The sequence below is a fragment of the Silurus aristotelis genome (assembly GCF_946808225.1).
Source record: "Silurus aristotelis genome assembly, chromosome: 14".
NCBI lineage: Eukaryota > Metazoa > Chordata > Actinopteri > Siluriformes > Siluridae > Silurus > Silurus aristotelis.
Window position 1 is genome coordinate 17,771,699 of NC_139587.1, and position 24,222 is coordinate 17,795,920.

General features: G+C 37.1%; 1 protein-coding gene across 1 annotated transcript in view; it reads right to left on the minus strand.

Moving 5' to 3' along the window:
- Nucleotides 1-1,875: 1,875 nt before the first annotated feature.
- The window catches only part of gabra4 (gamma-aminobutyric acid type A receptor subunit alpha4), a 37,765-nt gene continuing 15,418 nt past the window's right edge, over nt 1,876-24,222 (minus strand). Inside the window, exons 7-9 of the mRNA XM_083561604.1 lie at nt 21,485-21,637; nt 11,966-12,228; nt 1,876-4,476 (exon numbers count right to left, since the gene is read on the minus strand). Coding sequence (XP_083417730.1) covers nt 3,943-4,476; nt 11,966-12,228; nt 21,485-21,637 — 950 coding nt within the window. The 3' untranslated portion in view covers nt 1,876-3,942. The remainder of the gene's footprint in view (nt 4,477-11,965; nt 12,229-21,484; nt 21,638-24,222) is intronic.

A 24,222-nucleotide genomic window follows, 5' to 3' on the forward strand; every position in this document is an offset into this window, starting at 1 on the left:
ACAACAAGTAAGAATTAAAGAAATGCAATTTTGGGTGCTTCTGTGCCACAAATTGCTTGTTAACCGTTTGCTCCAGGAAACTGTTCAGGAAAAAGTTAGAAACAGGAGGTTTACTTATATAGCCGTCTTATAAGCCGTACAAAAAAAAGTAAAATCAAGACAATGATTAAAATGTTTGATGTCAAATTCAATACATGTCTGGATTCACGAAACTTTTCAAATACTCATCAACTGTTTGAAACCATCAGCAGTAATTATTAGAGTTTTAGACTTTTCTTTCTGTAAAAAACTGTCCACAAGTTTACCCAAAAGGCTTAAAAATGTAAAGAACTATAAGGAAAATATCAGAAATATAATCTATGCCATACTAAACAACTTTGTAATTTTTTGCTCATTTACTTACAAATGATTTGTTGATGTTGCGTTGTTGTTTTTTTGTTGAAAAAAAAAAAAAAAAACATGAAAAAAAAAAAACAATAAGAAATCAGAGGACCAAAAAAACAACAACAAGCCATTAAAAGAGAGAGAGAGAAAGAAACAGCAATGACCAAGAGCACAATGCCCTTCTCCTGTCATACATTCAGTCACTTTCTAAGCACAAAACCACTTATCTTAATAGCTGGGCTAAATTTACTTTTCCTGAGCTGCATATTCGTTGTCAGCAATAACTCTTTTAACGCTTTTAAGTTGTAATTGCCAATAACACACCTGATTTTAATAACAGTTAAAGAATAATAAAGCTCCATGGTGTGTAATGAACTGGCTGATGAACCTGTCAGTTCTGTAATGATGTCTATATTCAGTAGAATTTGATTTCAGACCAGTTAGATGCATATTACCTCTATTAGAGGAACAAGGTAGTAAATGAGACATCATTCGTCTGCCTATTTTTTAATTCCTGATGGAATTCGAATTGGTATTTACAGCATGCTCCATGTTCTACATTTAAATGTATCACTGTTATGTCTCCAAGGAATACTGTGTGAATAATAAAATATAGATGTTTCATGCACACAGTGTTTTTTAATCAAACCTTGAGGCTTTTTGAAATAATACATTTTGATAGTTTATATATTCCTTAAAGACATTCATAACCCATAACAAACAAACAAAATCTGTCACTTTTTTGCACACTGCTTTTCCGGTCAGTATTTCTTTTTACATGAATGTGCTACTAAAATGAGAATATATTTAGAAAAGACCATGACTGATGTGCAGATTTATTGTCTTATTGGCACATTCTATTATTTTATCTTGAATGATAACCTCATCTTTAGAAACAAGGCGAGGTGACTGATGTTTACAACAGTTCTAAGGTAAAAGACCTTGCATAGGGCGTTAATAAATGATCATTGTCGTCTACAAAACACAAGACGTTTTTTTTTTCTTCTTTACAAAGACATTCTATTGTTTACATTATGTATAGGAAGCTGTTTGATTATTCCTCTTGGTTGTAGTGCCCCCCCACAAAAGAGAGTCTTTATGATAAAGAATAATCCATGTTCCCTCCTCAGTTTGGTTATTCCTTCCAAAGTTTGTACACTACACTCTGCAGAGTGCACCGAGTACACGTTCACCATGAAAGACTCTCATATGTCCTTTTCTATTCGAGCTGAAGTTGTAGAACTATAAGAGTAAATGTCCCCCATTATTTTAAGAGCATGCAGAGAGCATTTTAGAGTAGAGTTTACAGGGCAATACCATTTTCGGTATTTAAAAGAATGTTGCATAAAGAGAGACAAACAATTTAAGGAAGCAGGACATTTTTTTTTAAGGGAAAACAGAACTTAGAATCCAGGTATGACCAATTTATCATGTTAAAACAAAGCTGTTACAGGATTGAGAAGAAAAAATCTTGACAACTGTAGCAAAAACTTTTTGTTTTTTTAATTTAGGAATTTGGGTGCTGTTTAAACAAATAGCCCTTGCAAGTACATAGACCCAGGTATCTTTTACAAACTGATAATAAGGAGAGGCCTTAAATAATGATGTAATCTTCATATCTTCTGACACTGTGACTCAGGTCCATGTTAGCATTGGCCATTTAGACAGAAAAGCAAAAAGAAAAAGTACACCAGAAGCTGGCAGGTTAACGAATATTTAATGTCTCTCTTCAATGAATTAAGTGAGTGAGTGAGTGAATGATTGAGTGAGTGAGTAGTTGAGGAAAACAAGAGAGTGAATATTTTTTAGGAAAGGTGAACGCAGGGGCACAAAGTCAATTTCACACCCAAGTGCACTTCCAGAGAAGCCATAAATGGCAGACATTTGGAACATGCCATCACTTTAATGATAGCTTTGTCCTTAAACTACAGTATACAGAGAATGTCCTCTATTTACACATGCATACTAAAAAAAAGAAAAAAAAAGAAGAGTGTGGTAAAAAAATGTCAAACTGAAAAGCCAAGGCAAAGGGTATGAAATGTAATAAGCCTTGTATAAGTGACTACTTCTGTAGCAGAGTTAAGTGTGTGGAACAGTGTGCCATCCCCCCAGGGACACTACTCTAGAAAATTCCCTGCTTTATGCTTAGCCTCTAGGCCAGGAACTGAAATAGAGCATAGAAGAGGGGAAAAAAACCAAGAAACAGAACAATAAAAACAAAACCACAGAAAAAAAACTTCTATTTTTGAAGGCTTCATAATAAAATTATGCATCATTTTCAGTGAAATTAGCTGAATGAAGAATGATGGGCTGTTTTGGTAACCGCCGGATGAGCAATATGGGTCTGATTAAGGGAAATTATGAGGTTTAGGCCTGCTGACTTAGGGCCAGTGCTGGTAATAAGCTGTAAAGCCAGTCACAGGGTTGAGAGATAATGACTATGACTACGTATCTGGAGGGTTAAACAAATGATTTCAACAAATGTGTCCACCTAAGCCAGATAATGACCATTGTGTATAGTGGAAATGGTAAAATGGTAGGAGTAGGTTTCCACTGCTAGTCACCAAAATGTCAATTACGACTAGCATCAAATGGATAATTAACCTGATATCCTTATAATGCAGTACATTTGCATTGTAAATTTTTATAAAAATTTATAATTATATAAACATAATGTTAATGTCATCCGAAATACTTTATATGTTAGTATAAGCACTCACAGCACACATGAATGCTTCCTACTTATCCAAGCTGTCATTTATCAATTCAACAACACTTCCAGTGAACCACTAATTGTAAGAAAAAAAAAAAAAACACACACTATACAATAAGGGATTTGTAAAAGCAAACATATTGTGCTGCAAACTGTTGCAAGGTGGTTGTTTAATTTAAAATAATACTTGTGCAACATATAATGGGAAAAAAATTTTAATTAAAAATTAACAATCGCTTTGCTTAAAGGAGAAAGGAAAAAAATTATAAGATAGCAGGTGAATTCTCTTTTGACTATCTCGAAGCGAAATAAAATACATGCATACATATCTGCTATTGATGGTTAGATATCCGCCCACACAAAGCAAGTTCCACATGAGAAAATGCCTTACTGCTGACAACATCTATCACCATTAACACATACATAAATGTGTCAACATGAAAACAAATTGTGATTCTGCAGATTTGCCAGAAAACACACTCATACTAATAGAAAAATAGATGAAATTCAACTGGTTTTCAATTTGATGTTTTCATTTTCAATGGCGTTACCCCTACACCTATATGCTTTTTTCTTTTTCAAAGGGCTAGTAAATCTAAGACTGTTTTCATATATTCACATGCTCATTCTGTGAAAGGACGCATTGACAATCTCTAAAACATTTTGGGATTGTGTTTCCCAGTTGATCTTCTGATGTGCTTGTCCAGGCTGCTTTGTTTGTCCATTTATTGAAAGAAGATTCTGGAAACTGTGTTGAATTTGCTTGACATGATCCTAGCAGGGATGCCACGCTCATTATCTGCTGTTTGGCTTTGAGAAATGTCACAAATGTTAGAATTCTGTGTTTAGACTCCTCTTGCTTTCATGGTTTCTTTGGATAAATATACAACCCAGTACACCATGTTGAATGCCCCAAAGGACACTGGGAAAAGGATGCGTGCATACTTATCAATCTTGCTGGCCCCGCCTGTAGAAGCTGTTGGCTGAGCACTGGATGCAGCCTTGGCATCTGTTTTCTGCATATTCTCCAATTTTGGAGCTATAAGATGGTGTAGAGAGCCAGAGCTGGTGGGCGTGTTGGCTGTCGAAAGCTCAGGGACTGTTGGCGTTGAAGGTGGAGCAGGGGGGGTGGTTTTGGAAGCTGATACTGGAGCAAGTGCTTTGGATTGGGTGAAGGATTTGGAATGGAGTCGTGTTAGGCCCGAGGAGCTGCCTGTTGTACTTGAGCTGGAAGATAATTGGCTTGTCTGGAGCTCTTTGGACATGGCTGTAGAAATCCTGCTGCCAGATTCATTTCTTTGGCTGCCCTTAGGGTCAGGCAGAGACTGAGTCGTGGAGTTTACACGTTTGCGTAGGTTGCCATTAGTGTCGGAGTTTTGCTGTGGGAGAAATAAAAAGGCATGGTGTTCAACAAAAAAGAGAGCCTTACAGTATTCCTTTGTATCATTTGTAAATTATGAATATATATAATAAATAGCAATACTTTATTAGTCATTTATGTTTTTGTATTTTTTGTAATATGTCATTAATGTATTAAATTCTTGGAACAAAGTGAGAAAACACAGTGGATTGGCTATTAGTCCACTTAGGCCACCATAAATACAACACATTCACATCTATCTCTTGTATATCTAGAATGTTGGTCATGTTTTTTTGAGAGATGGAAGAAACCAAAAATCCAGAGGAAACCTTGTGTACTTGGAGAGTACACACAAATGACAAGGAACTCAGGAATTTAATAAAGGATCCTGGAGCTGTGAGACAGCAAAGCTTCTTGCTGCACTACCATGTTGGCCTATATATTTGGTGATATATAATGGTCATTTTATAATTCATTATATACATTATTGAAGATACAACTTTTTTTTTTATTTACTTTACACTCAACATACTGCTAAATAATTGGTGTGCTATGACAATAATAAAAAAGCATTCAGCAAAGACAACAAAAGCAGACTTTTTTCAAATGCAAATGACTCTACAGTAAACTAAGCATGTCTATTCAGGCGTTAGCTCCAGTACGAGATGTGCATAGGCTTGTTTTTTTTTTTTTTTTCATGCATATGCATCAGTAAGAAGCTTTTGCATGTGTTATTCTACTGTCAGTGGGTGGAACATGGAGGCGTGTGGAACTGTATTAACCACACAGCTTACATCACCATACAAAGAGAAATGCAGGAATCCACACTGCACTGTAACTGTACAGTGGATGTGCAGAATTAGTGGTGCCCTTCAAGAAATTAAGCAAACATTTATATAAATAACATGCTTTAATTGATATTTCGACCAGAATCATACAAAGATGATTTTTTTTAAATAGGGTATTTTCTTTACACAAAATATTCAAAAAATACAATACAATATAATTTTATGAAAATGTCATTTAATCTGTGACACAAATCCTGGACAAAAAACAGCTCTGGATTTCTTTTGACTGTATAAGACTATAGAAAGGACATTACTCATAATCTTACATTCTGGTGCCCATGTTAGTTCTCACTCTTTAGTGTTCTGTATTGTTTAAAGACTATAATCACACTCTTGATATCACCCAAATGAGGATGGGTTCCTCTTCTGAGTCTGGTTCCTCTCAAGATTTCTTCCTCATAAAATCTAATTGAGTTTTTCCTTGCCACAGTCATCAAACCAAAGTAACTTTTGAGATTTACTTTAGTGTAAACTGTTCTTCACAGTTGCTGTGTTCAGTCTATCCAAAGTAAGACTATCCGCAGTCAACTTTAAAGTGCATGTTTGAAACCATCTTCAGTAATCCTGTGTTGATCTCTAGGCTATCACTTATATATATATATATATATATATATATATATATATATATATATATATATATATATATATATATATATATATATATATATATATATACACACAGTACAGACCAAAAGTTTGGACACACCTTCTCATTCAAAGAGTTTTCTTTATTTTCATGACTATGAAAATTGTAGAGTCACACTGAAGGCATCAAAACTATGAATTAACACATGTGGAATTATATACATAACAAAAAAGTGTGAAACAACTGAAAATATGTCATATTGTAGGTTCTTCAAAGTAGCCACCTTTTGCTTAGATTACTGCTTTGCACACTCTTGGCATTCTCTTGATGCCTACTTTGAAGAACCTACAATATGACATATTTTCAGTTCAATTTTTTGTTATGTATATAATTCCACATGTGTTAATTCATAGTTTTGATGCCTTCAGTGTGACTCTACAATTTTCATAGACATGAAAATAAAGAAAACTCTTTGAATGAGGAGGTGTGTCCAAACTTTTGGTCTGTACTGTATATATATATATATATATATATATATATATATATATATATATATATATATATATATATATATATATATATACACAGTGAGGAAAATAAGTATTTGAACACCCTGCTATTTTGCAAGTTCTCCCACTTAGAAATCATGGAGGGGTCTGAAATTGTCATCGTAGGTGCATGTCCACTGTGAGAGACATAATCTAAAAAAAAAAATCCAGAAATCACAATATATGATTTTTAAACTATTTATTTGTATGATACAGCTGCAAATAAGTATTTGAACACCTGTCTATCAGCTAGAATTCTGACCCTCAAAGACCTGTTAGTCTGCCTTTAAAATGTCCACCTCCACTACATTTATTATCCTAAATTAGATGCACCTGTTTGAGGTCGTTAGCTGCATAAAGACACCTGTCCACCCCATACAATCAGTAAGAATCCAACTACTAACATGGCCAAGACCAAAGAGCTGTCCAAAAAAAACTAGAGACAAAATTGTACACCTCCACAAGGCTGGAAAGGGCTACGGGGAAATTGCCAAGCAGCTTGGTGATAAAAGGTCCACTGTTGGAGCAATCATTAGAAAATGGAAGAAGCTAAACATGACTGTCAGTCTCCCTCGGACTGGGGCTCCATGCAAGATCTCACCTCGTGGGGTCTCAATGATCCTAAGGAAGGTGAGAAATCAGCCTAGAACTACACGGGAGGAGCTGGTCAATGACCTGAAAAGAGCTGGGACCACCGTTTCCAAGGTTACTGTTGGTAATACACTAAGACGTCATGGTTTGAAATCATGCATGGCACGGAAGGTTCCCCTGCTTAAACCAGCACATGTCCAGGCACGTCTTAAGTTTGCCAATGACCATTTGGATGATCCAGAGGAGTCATGGAAGAAAGTCATGTGGTCAGATGAGACCAAATTAGAACTTTTGGGTCATAATTCCACTAAAAGTGTTTGGAGGAAGAAGAATGATGAGTACCATCCCAAGAACACCATCCCTACTGTGAAGCATGGGGGTGGTAGCATCATGCTTTGGGGGTGTTTTTCTGCACATGGGACAGGGCAACTGCACTGTATTAAGGAGAGGATGACCGGGGCCATGTATTGCGAGATTTTGGGGAACAACCTCATTCCCTCAGTTAGAGCATTGAAGATGGGTCAAGGCTGGGTCTTCCAACATGACAATGACCCAAAGCACACAGCCAGGATAACCAAGGAGTTGCTCTGTAAGAAGCATATTAAGGTTCTGGCTTGGCCTAGCCAGTCTCCAGACCTAAACCCAATAGAGAATCTTTGGAGGGAGCTCAAACTCCGTGTTTCTCAGCGACAGGCCAGAAACCTGACTGATCTAGAGAAGATCTGTGTGGAGGAGTGGGCCAAAATCCCTCCTGCAGTGTGTGCAAACCTGGTGAAAAACTACAGGAAACATTTGATCTCTATAATTGCAAACAAAGTCTACTGTACCATATATTAACATTGACTTTCTCAGGTGTTCAAATACTTATTTGCAGCTGTATCATACAAATAAATAGTTTAAAAATCATATATTGTGATTTCTGGATTTTTCTTTTAGATTATGTCTCTCACAGTGGACATGCACCTACGATGACAATTTCAGACCCCTCCATGATTTCTAAGTGGGAGAACTTGCAAAATAGCAGGGTGTTCAAATACTTATTTTTCTCACTGTATATATATATATATATATATATATATATATATATATATATATATATATATATATATATATATATATATATATATATATATATATAACATTTGGTCTGTACTATATATATATATATATATATATATATATATATATATATATATATATATATATATATATATATATATATATATATATATATATATATATATATATAATTGTATTTTGCTGGCAAAAATGCTGATAGTTGTTTGAGCAATTTTAGTCCCAATTGACCATAACACATTTTGCCAATGGTAGACTTATTGATGCTTAAAGATAGTGAGATAGTATAATTTGCTTTAACAAAGGACTTAGTTCTATCAACACACACAAACAGCTTATCATTATTATGAACTTTGCATTGAATGGTTTCTTTTTAATCTTGACAGCTGCAGATGGACTAGACAAATTTTATTCAACCTTACATTTATAACCAAAAGCTAGGGTGCATTCGGAAAGTAGTCACAGTGCTTCAATTTTACTCTGGAGAGATCTGAAATGGGCTATGCACCAAAGCTCCCCATTGAACCTGATGGAGTTAAAAGGTTTGCAAAGAAGAATGGGGGAAACTGTCCAAAAATAGGTGTGCCAAGCTTGGAGAATCATACTCAAAAAGACTGTAACTGGTGCCAAAGATGCTTCAACATAGTAGTGAACAAAGGCTGCAAATAATTATGTATATGTAAAAAAAGATTTTCACGGTGTCAGTACTGGGTATTGTTTGTAAAATTTTAAGGAAAAGAAAACTTTCTTTTCGGCTTCTCCCGTTAGGGGTCGCCACAGCAGATCCTCCGCACGTTTGATTTGGCACATGTTTTACGCTGGATGCCCTTCCTAACGCAACCCTCCCCAATTTATCCGGGCTTGGGACCGGCACTAAGAGTGGCTGGGGATGGTTCCCTGACCGGGAATAGAACCCGGGTCGCAGCGGTGGGAGCGCTGCATCTTAACCACTAGACCACCAGGGGACCAAAATTTTAAGGAAAATAATGAATTTTATTTATTTTGGAATAAGGCTGTAACATAGCACTGTGAAAGCACTTAATAGAGGGATGTAAAGTATTGTGCAAATTTCAGGTGAGGTGTGAGTGAGATAGAAAATCTCTGTACAGAATTTTAAGATAATGTGAAAAAATATGCCCAAAAAAAAAAAAACAGTCGTTCACAAATGGTTTGAGATTTTTAAAAAATGTGTGAAGTGGGGTTCCCCTTTGGGAACTCGTGCTGCGTCAACAACGCTTTGGGAAATCCTTCGCGTGACTACGCTCTGAACCACATGTGTAATTTGTCCAATGTAAAAGTGCGACATCATGACCAGGAAGCTATAAAACCAAATGCCGTGGAGACGGCGCTAGCTTCTGTTTGTTCAGGAAGTGCTCTATGTGTGTTTGTGGGGTTTTTTTTTGGGGCGGGTAAGTACTGTTAAGGAAGTAAAACAAGCAAAAAAAAGGAAAAAAAGAAGCATGTGTATCTTGTTTGGGGCAGACCACGTTCAGCCGGCTCTCTCTCTCTCCTCCCGGTTCTAGCCCTCCTTCACTCCTGCACAGGTGGAGCACAGGTTGAGGTCATGGGGTTTGCAAATGGACCTGACAGAAGAAATGGAGACAAGCGTGTCCTCCTTCCTTACCTGCCAGATCCAGCACCTTCTCCCAGGCCTCAGAAGCCCACTCTTTAGTTGTTTCTTTCTCCATGGAGAGGGTGCGGTGCTTCACAATTTCTTCCTCCGAGTAGGGGGATGAGGCGGATGCCATTTTGGACGAACCCGTGGACACATCGGCCCACCTCTTCAGCCCCAATGTCTGCCTCTACTCTAATGTTAAGGGGCTGAAAGAGTAGGGTTACGGGATGATGCAGTTTTAGGGAATCGTCCCATAACCGCACTCTTCCACTCTTTCTTTTTTCCTAAAGATTTTAGGTCCTGGTATTGCCCACCAAACCCCTTTAGACCTCCTTGGCACTGGTGGGCAAAGCATACACGACGGCGGGGCAGGGCGATGGCTGCCTGCACACCATGGCAGTCTTACAGGCCTATGAGGCTGACCTGCTTAAAGAGCAGGACGAGGGAGACGACATAAAAAGGCAGTTGCAGCATTTCAGCATTTCCTCCCTCGCCGCCCTCATGGGAGCACTCGTGGACACTCAGTTTTACAGACCTTTTAGCGACTTGAAACACCTCGCACGGTCCCCTCTGGTTTTCCCTGACTCATCCAGCTCCTCTTGTACTGGACACCATGGTGCAGGCATGACCGAAGCTGCACCTGTACGATTTTCCCCTATTGTGCTGCTCCTGAGAGTTCTGGAGAGAGCTGCCGGAATGAAGGCCATCCCCTTCTGGTAGCCCTTTACTGGCCGGGCCGGCCATGGTTTGCAGACCTAGTAGCCCTTCTCGTACACCCTTCCTGGGAGATTCCTCTCAGGCAGGATCTTCTCTTTCAGGCAGGGGGCACTCTTTTTTCACACAGTGTTGTGGGGGCTGTGGCCCCTGAGAGGGCACAGCTTTTAGCTTCTGGTCTCTCAACGTCGGTTGTGGAGACCACTCCAATCCAGAGCTCCCTCCACTAGGAGGTCATACACCACAAAATGGCACCTGTTCACTATCTAGTGTGAGAACCCTGGTTCCCAGAGGGAACGAGACGCTGTGTCTCTGTTCCACACTCCCTGCATCCCTGCAAGCACTTTTGAACCTAGCGCCGTCTCCATAACATGTGTTTTTATAGCCTCCTGTTCATTACTTCGACCTGCTGTTGACGTCGTGCTTTTACATTGGACGGATTACACATGTAGTTCAGAGCGTGAAAAATGGAAAAACGAATAAAGGCAAATTATTTTTAATAGATCAACAGATACATAAATATAAAATAGTCTTTATGGGTTTTAACAATTTTGACACAAATATTCTTTGAGAAACAGTATTACAAAAATTATTCCTATATCCTATTATTTAAATGGGGATTTTATTTTTTTATTTTCTAACAATGATGTCTGCTTATTTGTATAAAGAGGGTCAATAATTTCTGAACACATGTCTTTGATTGATATCAACTCAAATTGGAGGACACCTATGGTGTGTCACAATGTAAAAAATGCAGTGTTGGTGATTAAAGCATTGACCTGCCTGTACAACATACATACATTCTCCTATAACTAGTATAAAAAACAATTACACAAAATTCTAGACAATAATAATTTTTTAGAACAAACAAAAAAAGGGAAATAATACAAGCAAAACCAATATATACCTGTGCAGAAAAAAAATATTTGTTTCCCTCTTTGTTCATGTTCTGTAGCTCCGCAAAAGTCTTTACAGATGTGCCTTGTCCCTGTTGCCAAGGCAACGCCATTAATCTGTTATCCGTATAGTGTTCCACTAAACTACCATCAGTCTGCAATCATTCCTTTTTAGGACTTACTTCTCATAAAGCTCTGTCGTGTTTAGATCACCAAAAACAAATCAGAAATGTGGTTTTAAGGCAGCTTTGTCAAAATCAGTGTATCATCAAATCTTGTATTTTAATTTGTAATTTTACAACCGGTAATAAACTATAAGGTCAGAAGCAGCTTAAGGTTGTAAACATTCTAATCTTAAATCACATTATACAACACTGTGAAATGATATTTGCAGTAAGAATAATTTAAATTTTGTTTATAGAAAAACTCCTGTAATCTCTAGTGAAACATATGATTGCTTCTATTGCAGGTTGCTTTTTAATTAATCCAATATCTTTATTCTTTAGAATGTATTCTTGAAGAAACATGATGTCAATGCTTTTTCATATAAATTTTCCATATGAAAATAAATACAAATATTGTTTGTATATTAGTTATGGATTGTTTGTATAGATAAAAGGTTACTTCACTCACTTGTAGAATCTCCTCAGTGTCTTTGCCAGATGACATGAAGCTCTTGGCAGCAGCAGTGGCTGCATTCTTGGTTTCTTTCTTTTTTGCTCGCTCCATTTGTACATTGGTGAAATAGTTCACGGCAGCAAACTCAATGAGGGCCGAAAAAACAAAGGCAAAACACACGGCAATGAACCAGTCCATGGCTGTAGCGTAGGAGACCTTAGGCAGAGAGTGACGGGCGCTGATGCTTAGAGTGGTCATGGTGAGGACAGTGGTGATACCTGAAAAATAAATCATGGCACTGGTTACAATTTAAACCAAACATTCAAGTAAAAAGCAATTGGTAAAATAATTGGCGTATAGTTTTTAATTGGCAACAGTTAATATTAAGGTTACCCCTACATAGATATACTATGTCATTACACAAATATTCTGGGCTTTTTGCTCTTATTATTATTAGCAAAATAAAAAATAAAAAAATAATAAAAAAACCCAAAGAATTGAGTATATTAGTGTCATGTATTGCTGAAGTCTATGAAGCTATTTGTATGTTCAAATCACAACCGTAAGTTACTGCAAAATGTCATCTGCCAAATGCCATAAATGTACATCCCCAGTTCCAAAAATATTGTCACAGTATGTGGGATGTATATACTATATACAGATTTACTGCCCTCTGACCTCAACATACAGCCATTATTGTCAAAATAGCTGCCAACAAAAGTAAGTACACTCTAAGCAAACATGTAAAAAGTTTCTGGAGCACCACTGTTAACTAGCACTGCCTTAATCCTCCTAAGCATGGAATTCACCAGAGATGCACAGGTTGTTGCTCTCTTCCACTCCTCCATAAGGCCTTCACAAGCTGCTGAATGTTAGACACATGGTGCTTCTCCACCTTCTGCTTGGGGATGCCCCACAGGTGCTCAATAGGGTTCAGATCTGAAGACATACTTGGCCACACCCTCAGCAAGGCAGTTGTCATCTTGGTGGTGTGTTTTCGGTTGTCATTATGTTGGAAAACTGTCGTTCAGCCCAGTTTCAGAATAGATGGAATCATGTTGTGATTCAGAATGTCACAGTACATGTTGGAATCCATGTTTCCCTCAATGAACGGCAGCTCCTCGGTACCAGCAGCACACATGCAGCCCCAGACAATGATGCTACCACCACAATGCATGACTATAAAGACACAATTTTTTTTACTCCCCACCAGGGAGTCACCACTCATGCTGAACACTATCTGAGCCAAAAAAGTTCCACAGGAAATAGACAAACTAATGCTCAAACTGTTTGCAGGCTTTCTTGTAAGCCGGTTTTAGAGGAGGCTTCCTTCTGGGACAACTGGCATGCAAACTGACTTGTTGCAGTGTGCAGAGTATGGTCTGAGCACTGACAAAGCGGACCTTCCACTTCTGCAACTGCATTCATGCTTCTGTTTTTGGACACAAGCCTCTGCACTGGATGCACAGCACAAGGACTCAACAATTCTAATTCTCAAATCCTCAGAGAGTTCTATGCAATGGTGCCATGTTGAACATCCAGTGGTCAGTATGAGAGAATTGTATTCAAAGCACCAACTGCTCTAATACAAATTTGTATGGTCCTGTCAAGCAGGCAAAAACATGATGTATAGGACACGTGGCTTTGCATGGTTACACGACATACAGCTGTTATCACTTAGGGTGTACTCACTTTTGTTGCCAGCTATTTTGCTTAGTACAGTAATGCTATACTGCTACAATCTGCACATTGACTACTCTAAAATATATCCAAGTTTAATTTCAATAGTATTGCCCCTTTGGAAGATACTAAATATGGTTGCTGAAATGTGAGAGGTGTCCTCACTTTTGTGAGATACTATATATAGTGGGTATAAAGTATCTAAAAAGACAGAATAAAGACAGAAAAAAAAACATCATAGAAGTAAGACTTAATGCAATATTTCAACAAACAGAAATCCAGAGAAAATAAAAAATAAAAAAATTTAATTCTTGTAAATATTTAAAAAAAAACAAAAACAAATATTAGAATTAATAATTAGAATTAGAAATTACACTTGTCACTATGGACAATCTAAAATCTAAAATATGTTCTGTTTGTTTAACACTTTTTGTTTTCTACATAATTCCATATGTGTTCTTTCATGGTTTATATGTCTTCAGTATTAATGTACAATGTAGAAAAACAACTGAAGGTTGTGTATCAAAACTTGTAAAAGTTGTAAACATTGCTGTTATTAGTGAAGATAATCAAAGGCTGGAATCCCTTACATACATTCTCCTGGCAGTTATTTATTTCTCTATTTAATTCACACGAATCTTTTAAAATCATATAATACTGTATTTATATTCTGGTGGTGAAATAATAAACTAACATTTTTTAAAATTATGTATTTAATTCTTCTTTGTCTTCTTCTTCTTTCAGCTTCTCCCATTAGGGGTCACCACAGCAGATCATCCTTCTCCAACCCCCTGTCCTCTACATCTGCCTCTTTCAAACCAACTACCTGCATGTCTTGCCTTACCACAACCATAAACCTCCTCCTACTTGGCCTTCCCCTTTTCCTCCTTCCTGGTGGCTCCATCCTCAGCATTCTCCTACCGATATACCCCATGTCCCTCCTCTGCACATGTCCAAACCATCTCAATCTCGCCTCCCTCATCTTGTCTCCAAAAAATCCTACATGTGCTGTCCCTCTAATAAACTCATAGCTAATCCTCTCCATCTTTGTCACTCCCAACGAAAACCTTAACATCTTCAGCTCTACTACCTCCAGCTCCACCTCCTGTCTTTTATTCCACTTTCTTTTATATTATATGGCACTGTCTCTCAGAGCCGGTTTTTGATGCAGTCCAACATCCACCTTGAACCAGTCTGTCATTCCTACTGCACACTTCACTGCTGTCACACTGTCCTCATACATGTCCTGCACCACCCTCACATACTTTTCTGACACACCTGACTTCCACATACAATACCACAACTCCTCTTTCGGCACCCTGTTGTACGCTTTCTCTAAATCCATAAACACACAATGAAACTCCTTCTGACCTTCTTTATACTTCTCCATCAACATTCTCAAAGCAAATAATTCGTCTGTGGTTCTCTTCCTCGACATGAAACCATACTGTTGCTCACAGAGGGTCACCTCTTCTCTCAGCCTGGCTTCCACTACTCTTTCCCATAACTTCATGGTGTGACTGATCAACCCAATTCCCTAAAAAAAAACGTTGTATTTAATTATACCCATTAATATAGCATCTGGTTGAGGCTAGACATATGCATTATTTGAGTGGCAGGTTTTACTCAGAGATCATATGCACACGTGGCATTGTGTAATACTGTGTTAAGTTTGTTTAAATGGAAATCAGAGACATAGAGACATTGTGGCTTGGGAGTTAAGATGCTGGACATTAAATCTCAGAAGATTATGGGTTCAAATCAACACCAACACCTAGCTGCAATTGTTGGAACCTTGGAAAGCCCTTAATTCTCTCAACTGTTTGTGTGTCTGCCCGTAGCTGTTAAATTATTTTGTTTTCATTTTTGGTCCTGTTTCAGAACAGTTTTGGACCAATGTAACCAGTCCAAAACAATCAGAGCAAGGCAATATTTGTCCAGATCCATGCAGTCTGGCATATTTCACTTTGAGTAAGAAAGCGATTTATACACAAACCGCCTAAGCTGCAAGACATGAACAAAACATTTAGTGTATTTATAAAAAAAAAAAATTATACAATTATAGATGCTTAGCTGCTAAATTGAACCATTAGACACAAATAAGACAAATCAGTGGTGGATATATTTATCTACAGATTTATTGAGTGTCAGCTCCTTGTTCTTCATGCTTGAGTATTTTTTGTGAGTTAGATGCACTTGGCAAACCATTTTCCTTTGTTGTATTTGAGACCAAATACAACCCCAAATCAGAAAAAGTTGGGACAGCATGGAAAACGCAAATAAAAAAAGAAAGTAGTGATTTCTAAATTTACTTTGACTTGTATTTCATTGCAAACAATATGAACACAAAATATTTCATGTTTTGTTTGGTCAACTTCATGTCATTTGTAAATATACATCCTTTCCTGTTATTCAGACCTGCAACACATTCCAAAAAAAGTTGGGACAGGAGCAATTTAGGGCTAGTAATGAGGTAAATTGGTTAAGTAATGATGTGATTTGAAACAGGTGATGTCAACAGGTGATTGTTTTTATGATTTGGTACAAAAGCAGCATCCAAGAAAGGTCTAGTCCTTTAGGAGCAAAGATGGGCCGAGGATCGCCAGTTTGCCAACAAATACGTGAAAAAATTATTGAAATGTTTAAAAACAATGTTCCTCAAAGAAAGATAGGAGAAGATTTGGATATTTCACCTTTAACAGTGCATAACATAATTAGAAGATTCAAGGAATCTGGAGGAATTTCAGTGCGTAAAGGACAAGGGCACAAGCCTAAGCTGAACAACCATGATCTCTGATCCCTCAGGCAGCACTGTATCAAGAATCGTCATTCATCTATAAGCGATATCACCACATGAGTTCAGGACTACTTTGGCAAACCTTTGTCAAGTACCACAATATGTAGTTACATCCACAAATGCCAGTTAAAACTGTACTGTGCCAAAAGGAAGCCCTATGTTAACAGTGTCCAGAAGCACCGTCGACAGGTATTTTTTGAGAGTAATGGACGCCGTGCTCCAGCCCAAAGAAGAAAAGGATCATCCAGACTGTTACCAGCAACAAGTCCAAAAGCCAGGGTCTTTAATGGTATGGGGTTGTGTCAGTGCCCTTGGTAAAGGTAACTTGCACTTCTGTGATGGCACCATTAATGGTGAAAAGTACATAGAGATTTTGGAGCACAATATGTTGCCTTCAAGAAGACATCTTTTCCAGGGACGTCCATGCATATTTCAACAAGACAATGCAAAACCACATTCTGCACACATTACAAAGTCCTGGCTACGGATGAAGAGGGTACGGGTACTTAACTGGCCTGCCTGCAGTCCCGACCTGTCTCCAATAGAGAATGTGTGGTGCATTTTTAAGGGCAAAATGTGACAACGAAGACCCCGTACTGTTGCCCACCTTAAGACTTGTTTGCAGGAAGAATGGGACAAAATTACACCTGAAACACTTCACCACTTGGTGTCTTCAGTCCCTAAACGTCTTTTAAGTGTTGTGAAAAGGAATGGCAACATTACAAAGTGGTAAATTCTTTACTGTCCCAACTTTTTTTGGAATGTGTTGCAGGTCTGAATGACAGGAAAGGATGTATATTTACAAATAGCATGAAGTTGACCAAACAAAACATGAAATATTTTGTGTTCATATTGTCTGCAATGAAATAGAAGTCAAAGTAAATTTAAAAAATCACTACTTTCTTTTTTTATTTGCGTTTTCCTTACTGTCCCAACTTTTTCTGATTTGGGGTTGCACAAATACTTACAACACGAGCCTGATACGGAAAAACAGATAGATATAGATACAGCTAGTGGCAGTTAATTGTACTATTGGTATAAGATTGCAATTATGACAGGACAGCACCACATAATTAAACACCCTTTCACATCAGGTACAGTAGTTGTGTATGCATTTGTTAAAGTGTGTTTATCAATGTAAACACGATTAACTATATCTATAAACTGCTCACTCCAGATGCTATATTTAGTCAAGGATATTACATCATCAAATACTGGCTTTTTACTTATTTGCTTCTTATTGCCACTTTGCTTACAATGAAGGAGTGTCAGAGAACCACCAGCCACACCCCCCTCAAGCTCTTCATACTCAAGCTCAACCTCTCCCTCCATGTAATCACCCACACCTTGTTTCCATTCCTAATAAATATTTTTATACATAAAATTCTTCTGAAGTAAAGGCCAGGTGAAATAAATACTGACTCTGAGATGGCACATTACTAAAGCTCAAACGGGTCGAGGCGCTTTCATCCACTAGGGGGCGCCCCTAACTCATTCTTAATTGAAATTGGTTCCTTTGAAAGACTAGCAATGCGTGCATGCATGAGTTGCTTCCTGAACCCTGCCATAAAGCATCCAGTGTGCCAGAATTTGAGTCACCACCCCACACACTCCCATACACACAAACACAAAGGCAGCCAGCATCCTCCTTCTTCTCCTCCTACACACAAACACACGCACACACACACACACACACACACACACACACACACACACACACACACACACACACATCAGGCAGTGGACTGAGGTACCAAAACAATATTTACTCTAGCACACAAACAGCAACTTTGAGCCAACGCACAAGCTACAAGATATATCGTTTTTAAAGACACCCAATCACCACCATAAAATAATAAAAATAAGCATACACAAGCACTGTCATCCTGGATCAAAATGAAAGCGCAAGGTGTAAAATGCATGTGCTGGGTTGCTTTAAAACAGTACTGGGTGATAAAAAGCATTCTTACACACATCTGTCTCTCTCTACATGTCTACACAACTCATGCTTGTTCTCTGACTGAAGATTTCTTTAGAATTGCAGGAGAGCACAATGCAATCAAATTCCTTACAAATAATGGAGGAAAAGCTATGTATTTTTTTGGTAAATTTGCAACTGTGAGAGAGTCTTAGCAAATGAGGTATGATCATTGAGCCTGAACTTGTACAAAATTCATATGAATTGAAAACGTTATGGGCATTTTAATTAGATTTTATATGTGTCATTACAAAAGTTACTCCATTACTAACCCTAACCTTAAGCAATTGTGTAGTAATTGAGCAGTTAGTGGGCGTATCGTGGTTAATTTACATAGAATTACATTATTTTAAAATGTGCTATTTGCCCTTGACAGCCAGAGTGAGACTCCCTGTAGAGTAAAATAAAAGGTTCAGCCTTCCACATGGACATTCAATAAAAAAACTCTGTCTAGAATAATACAAAATACAATACAAATGCAAAATAAAACAGCATATGTCATGTTCATAAGGCGTGAATAAAACATTTCTCCAGGCTCTATTTAAATGCTGTTGGCATCAGAGGTGTAAACTCTGCAGTGAACATCTTATACAAAAACGACTCTGTCATCAGTCTGAGAAACTTTGATTGTTTCGAGATAATCTTCTGAAACCTGATCTACTAACTATTTACTAGTTAATCCTAGTAAATAATATAGTTTGCATTTACCTATGGAGACTTCTGCAAATGTAAAACTTGCCTTTCAGTTATACAGTATAACTTCTCTCCTTTAATATCTTTTGAGCTTGACTAATCAATGCAGGTGATGAATTTCACTGCATAAAGAATTTACTGCATTTTGTACTGTATATAATTATGTATGCGACAAATAAAAATTGAATTAGTTTGCAGTGACTCCTCCCTGTCTTTTGTAGAAACGCAAACATTTAAATGCATAAAGCAATAGACATGCTATTTTGTTCTTGTTTTTGTGAGCTACTTAATACAAAATTAAATAATTCCCTTTTAAGACCTGTACAAAAAAAGACTACACTCCAGGCACCGAATGCTTAGCTGAGCAGCAGCAATGTCTGAGAGAGTGGCGACAGCTGAATACTTATCAAACATGTTCAGTTTTAAATGTCTCAAAAGAAACCAAACCAAGTAAGATATTAGCAATTCGCACTTAACATCAAATCGGTAAAAGCTGGAAGTACAAGTAAGCCAATAGCTAGCTAAGTGAACTAAACAACAGCTTGCCATATGTTTTACAGTCTAAATTCTCAGTATTAAACTAAACAAGGATAATGTATAAAGGGGCATCTCTTAGCTAATAATCATACCATACAATTATGAATTAGCATGAGCTAGCTATATAATGAAGCTAGCAAGCTAATATAACAGAGAAAACTAAGAGAATTTGTATAAGATAGCAACCAAACTAACTTATCCTAAGTATCTTTCTTTATATATTGTTAATAATTGAGCATAGCGAAATTTGTTAGTTAAGATGAAACAAGAACTGTAAAATATGTAAAATGTTTTTAGTTACGTTTTACATGCCACATGTAAAAGTAACACTAGCTTTGCTCTGGTAAATTATTATTCCTGGAGCAGTAATTCTGCAATCTGAAATTGACCCTGTTAGGAAAATAATTAGATTTTTTATTTTTATTTATTTTATTTTTTTGCAAAGACAAAACAAAAACAAATTTGTTCACACTTTATAATCAAATATATATTTTTGTCTTTGCTTATTTTATTTTATAATGTACATGCTTAGAAGACCTAAGTATGCTTGGCTTTAGTTCTCCAATGCTAAACCAATCTGGTTGCCCATAAAGTCCATTAATCTCCTGTATCCTTGTAAACAAGATCACAAAAAAGTGTCACAGTAAGACCACAACCTCAAATCAACTACAGCCGAGTATAAGAAAAGGGCACTGATTTATGCCTGGTAGTAAACACACACACACACACACACACACACACACACACACACACACACACACACACAAACACACAAACACACAAACACACACACACACAAACACACACACACACAAACACACACACACACACACACACACACACACACACACACACACACACACACACACACACACACACACACACACACAAAGGGAACTGCACAAACAGAGTGTTTACGACTTTCATTAGCGAGGTGTGACTAAAAAGCATACAACTCCATGTATCATCACAGTGAGTCATTATGCATAGCAGGTTCATTATTAGCCATCAGCCAAATACCCCAAATATCTCTCTTGAGAATTCCATACATGGTCATAACAGACAAGAAAAGCATCGGTAAAGCATTCCTATGTGGCATGAATTTAAATAAAGGCAGCATGGAGAAACAAATTAAGCACTTATACGATGCAATATTGTGCCCACTTGAAATAAGGTATGCACTATTAAACACTGTTAAACACTATCAATCATATCATGTGTTCTTAGTCCTCGCTACTTGTCTACTGCATTTTACTCTCTCTAAGTACTGTCCTTCATCTCGCACTAGTGTCACTAACCACACGTTCATGGCCACTCAGCTGGCAATGCTCCAAACACACCGCACTGTGTTGAAGCTTCTGAAGGTGGGTCAATGGTACACTTTCCCAGCAAAGAATGAGAGCGTGCTATTCTCAGCATCGCCACAGCCCCAGGTAAAGTGTAGCAAGACACAGGAAGGGTGTGTGTGTGTGTGTGTGTGTGTGTGTGTGTGTGTGTGTGTGTGTGTGTGTGAGAAAGCAAGAGAGAGAGAGCGAGAGAGAGAGAGAGAGCGAGAGAGAGAGAGAGGGTAAGTATCTAAGAAAGAACTTGAGTGAGAGACAGTAAGAGTTTCGATTGTTCAAGGCTATAGACAATTATCCCTTATTTAGCAAGAAAATGGGGAGACGTCATTAGACAAGACGTGAAAAGGGAAGCAAGACAAAGACGGAAAAGCAAGCAAAAAAGAAAGACAGGCCGCGTTTTCTCCTCTCTACTCCTTTACTCTTCTATATTTGCATGAGAATGTCGTTTTCAACCTATGAAAGTGAAAGAGCCGGAACTTTCTAAGGGATTTGTGATTAATACTCACCGAAGACAGTTCTGGCAGGCACAGATTCCTTATTTATCCAGAAGGACACTTGGGAAAGGATTACTGTCATGATGCATGGGATGTATGTCTGAATCATGAAGTAGCCCATTTTCCGTTTCAAGTGAAAGTAGACAGTCATCACCACATATTCACCTGGAAGAGAGCAGTAAACAGGAAGTGAGTTTAATTTCCCAAATCCTCACTGTCGAAAAAAATAAATAAACAATATTTAAAAAAAAGAAACCAATATTAACCTATTAGACCAGGCCATCTCATGCTCCACCTATGACTAAAAAAAAAAAGCTCAGCGTGTTGTACCTGGAACTATGCCACATTACAGAAAAGAAATTTATGACTTGTCTCAAGTTCTCTTTAAAAGTGAATTTGTGACCCAGAAAAAAGTGTAAAAAGTATGTTCTTTAAATAGGCGCTTTGCTATATAACAGTATTATATAACAGTTATTTCAGGTTCAGTAATTTGATTGGTCGAGTGGGGTTCCAAGAATGCTTATATTTCTTATAACTGCATTGGGTTGTTTCATTGTGTGCAACGTGAATGTCCTACATATAAAATTCTACTTCCAATTTTAAAACAGTTACTACAATAGTGTTACTGTAGTGACATCATCATCAGATGCTTTTTATAATCATTACTTTTGTCTTAAATATTTCTAATACCGCCCCAAATGAAGATGGAAGGCATACCAATTTCACCAGAAGCAAAACCAAACAGAACAATTGCAATACTGTGTTTGAAATGGCACTTACTCAATATTCATTTTTTGTTTATTTTTTAAATATAAATAAGAAATATAAGAGAGTTAGAGTTTAGCTCTTCTTTCTTTAAGATTTCTTTTATATTTCACCTTTAGGGAGTATTTTCTTGCCCTTGTTGCCTCCAGCTTGCTCATTAGAGATAACTTGAAGGGATTGGGGATGTGCATCTACTTAACTGAGGTCGATGCCATTCACATTTCGATGCATGGTCAAATATAGGATACATTAAAGATACATAGAAAACAGCTCAAAATGCAATGCGGTACGATTCACCTCTATTACAGTGCAGTGCGTTCCGATTTCGATTTGATTCAACATTATGTGATTCATTGCAATCTGATGCAATGGAAAATATAGGACGTCATATAGTTCGATATGGTACAAATATGTACAATTGTATTCCTTTGTTTCAGACAGACAGCAAATCAATAAATTTACTTAAGTGGCTTCTGACTTCTAAAACATGGCCCTTTCACAAACAGGCCTTGTAGTGCAAAAAGGAAGATGCATCTTCTCCAGGAAGATGCAGCTCTACCTCTGCGAAGTTAATTTTTATTCTGTGTGACTCTCAGGACATGCCTCAGACTCTGTAGTCTTGTGATACATCATATTCACGTAGCATAAGTGGTGCGAACAGAACACACTTCAGAAACCGTTTAGTGAGGAGAAATCAATCGAAATATAAAATATTGGTCAGAAATTATTAGTCACTTCCAAATAATAAAAGTATAATGCATCGACTAATAAATATATATTAATTAATTGTTTATTTAATAATTAAAATGATAAAAACAATCATACAAATGCCAAATTGTATCTGATGCAGACTATTTTAAATCGATGCATCACATCGTTAACTTTTATGCCTATGCACCAATACTAATTGGTGAATCTTATGGTTTATAGGGATAAAGTTATATGTGCGAATGTTAAAAAGCAAAAAAAAAAAGGTCCACTGTTAAAAGCAGGATTGAGTTAAAGTAAAATTAAACAAACTATTATTCTGTTTGTAACACAAATGTATATTGTATTAAAATGTATTCCTTATAGATATAGATAGTCAAAATAAATAAATAACTATCATCTGGAACTATAATGTCTCTGGAGCTTTCCATGTTCTTTATATGACTGTGCAGCTTGCATCCAAGTTCTCTGGTGTCCTCCCTCTTCCTAAAAATGTGGCAGATGGTGGATAAGATATATAAATGTTCACCTACATGTGACTATGTTTGCCCATGGTAGGCTGCAATGGACTGGGTGTATCCCTGCCTACGGAAATACCAGATTACTGACCAGGAAAAGTGACTAATGAACATAAATCAACTAATTCAAATATACAAATATATTTATTGTTGCTTCTTTTCAGAAAGCTTGCTAACACTAGAGATGACTGTGTAGATATAGCTGTCTAGAAATTATTACTTCCTAAAATGAGCCTCATGAAATAGGACGTTGTTTGGACCATCTGTTTTGATATAAAGCATGCAGTTAGACTGAGAAAAAAATTGCATCTAAATGCATTTCAATTCACCCTTTATATTCCTGTTGATTTATTTAGAACTCTGTGTGCTATCAGTTTCTATTTTCCCTCAAACATGTTTCCATTTAGCCAGCATTTTTAATCAAAAGCAAGGTGAGGCAGAACATAATCTGACTGATGCTTAATGCAATCCACTAAAAGGCTGAGCTGCAGAGTGTTTAGGGTCTTGCTGAAAGGTCTACCAGTGTCTTTCTGACCTTTCTGGGTTTTAATATTTGAACTATTTAATGTTTCCAAAGAATTTCAATCTGTTAACAAAGTGGATAGCAAAAAAAAATCCTGTATTTATGTTTAACATGGAATTTCACTATTCAAAGAAATTGTCTCTTTACCCACAAGTCGCAACAGAAAAATCTTTCAATCCTAAATTACCTAAATAGTATATAAATGACCATATCATATATATATATATATATATATA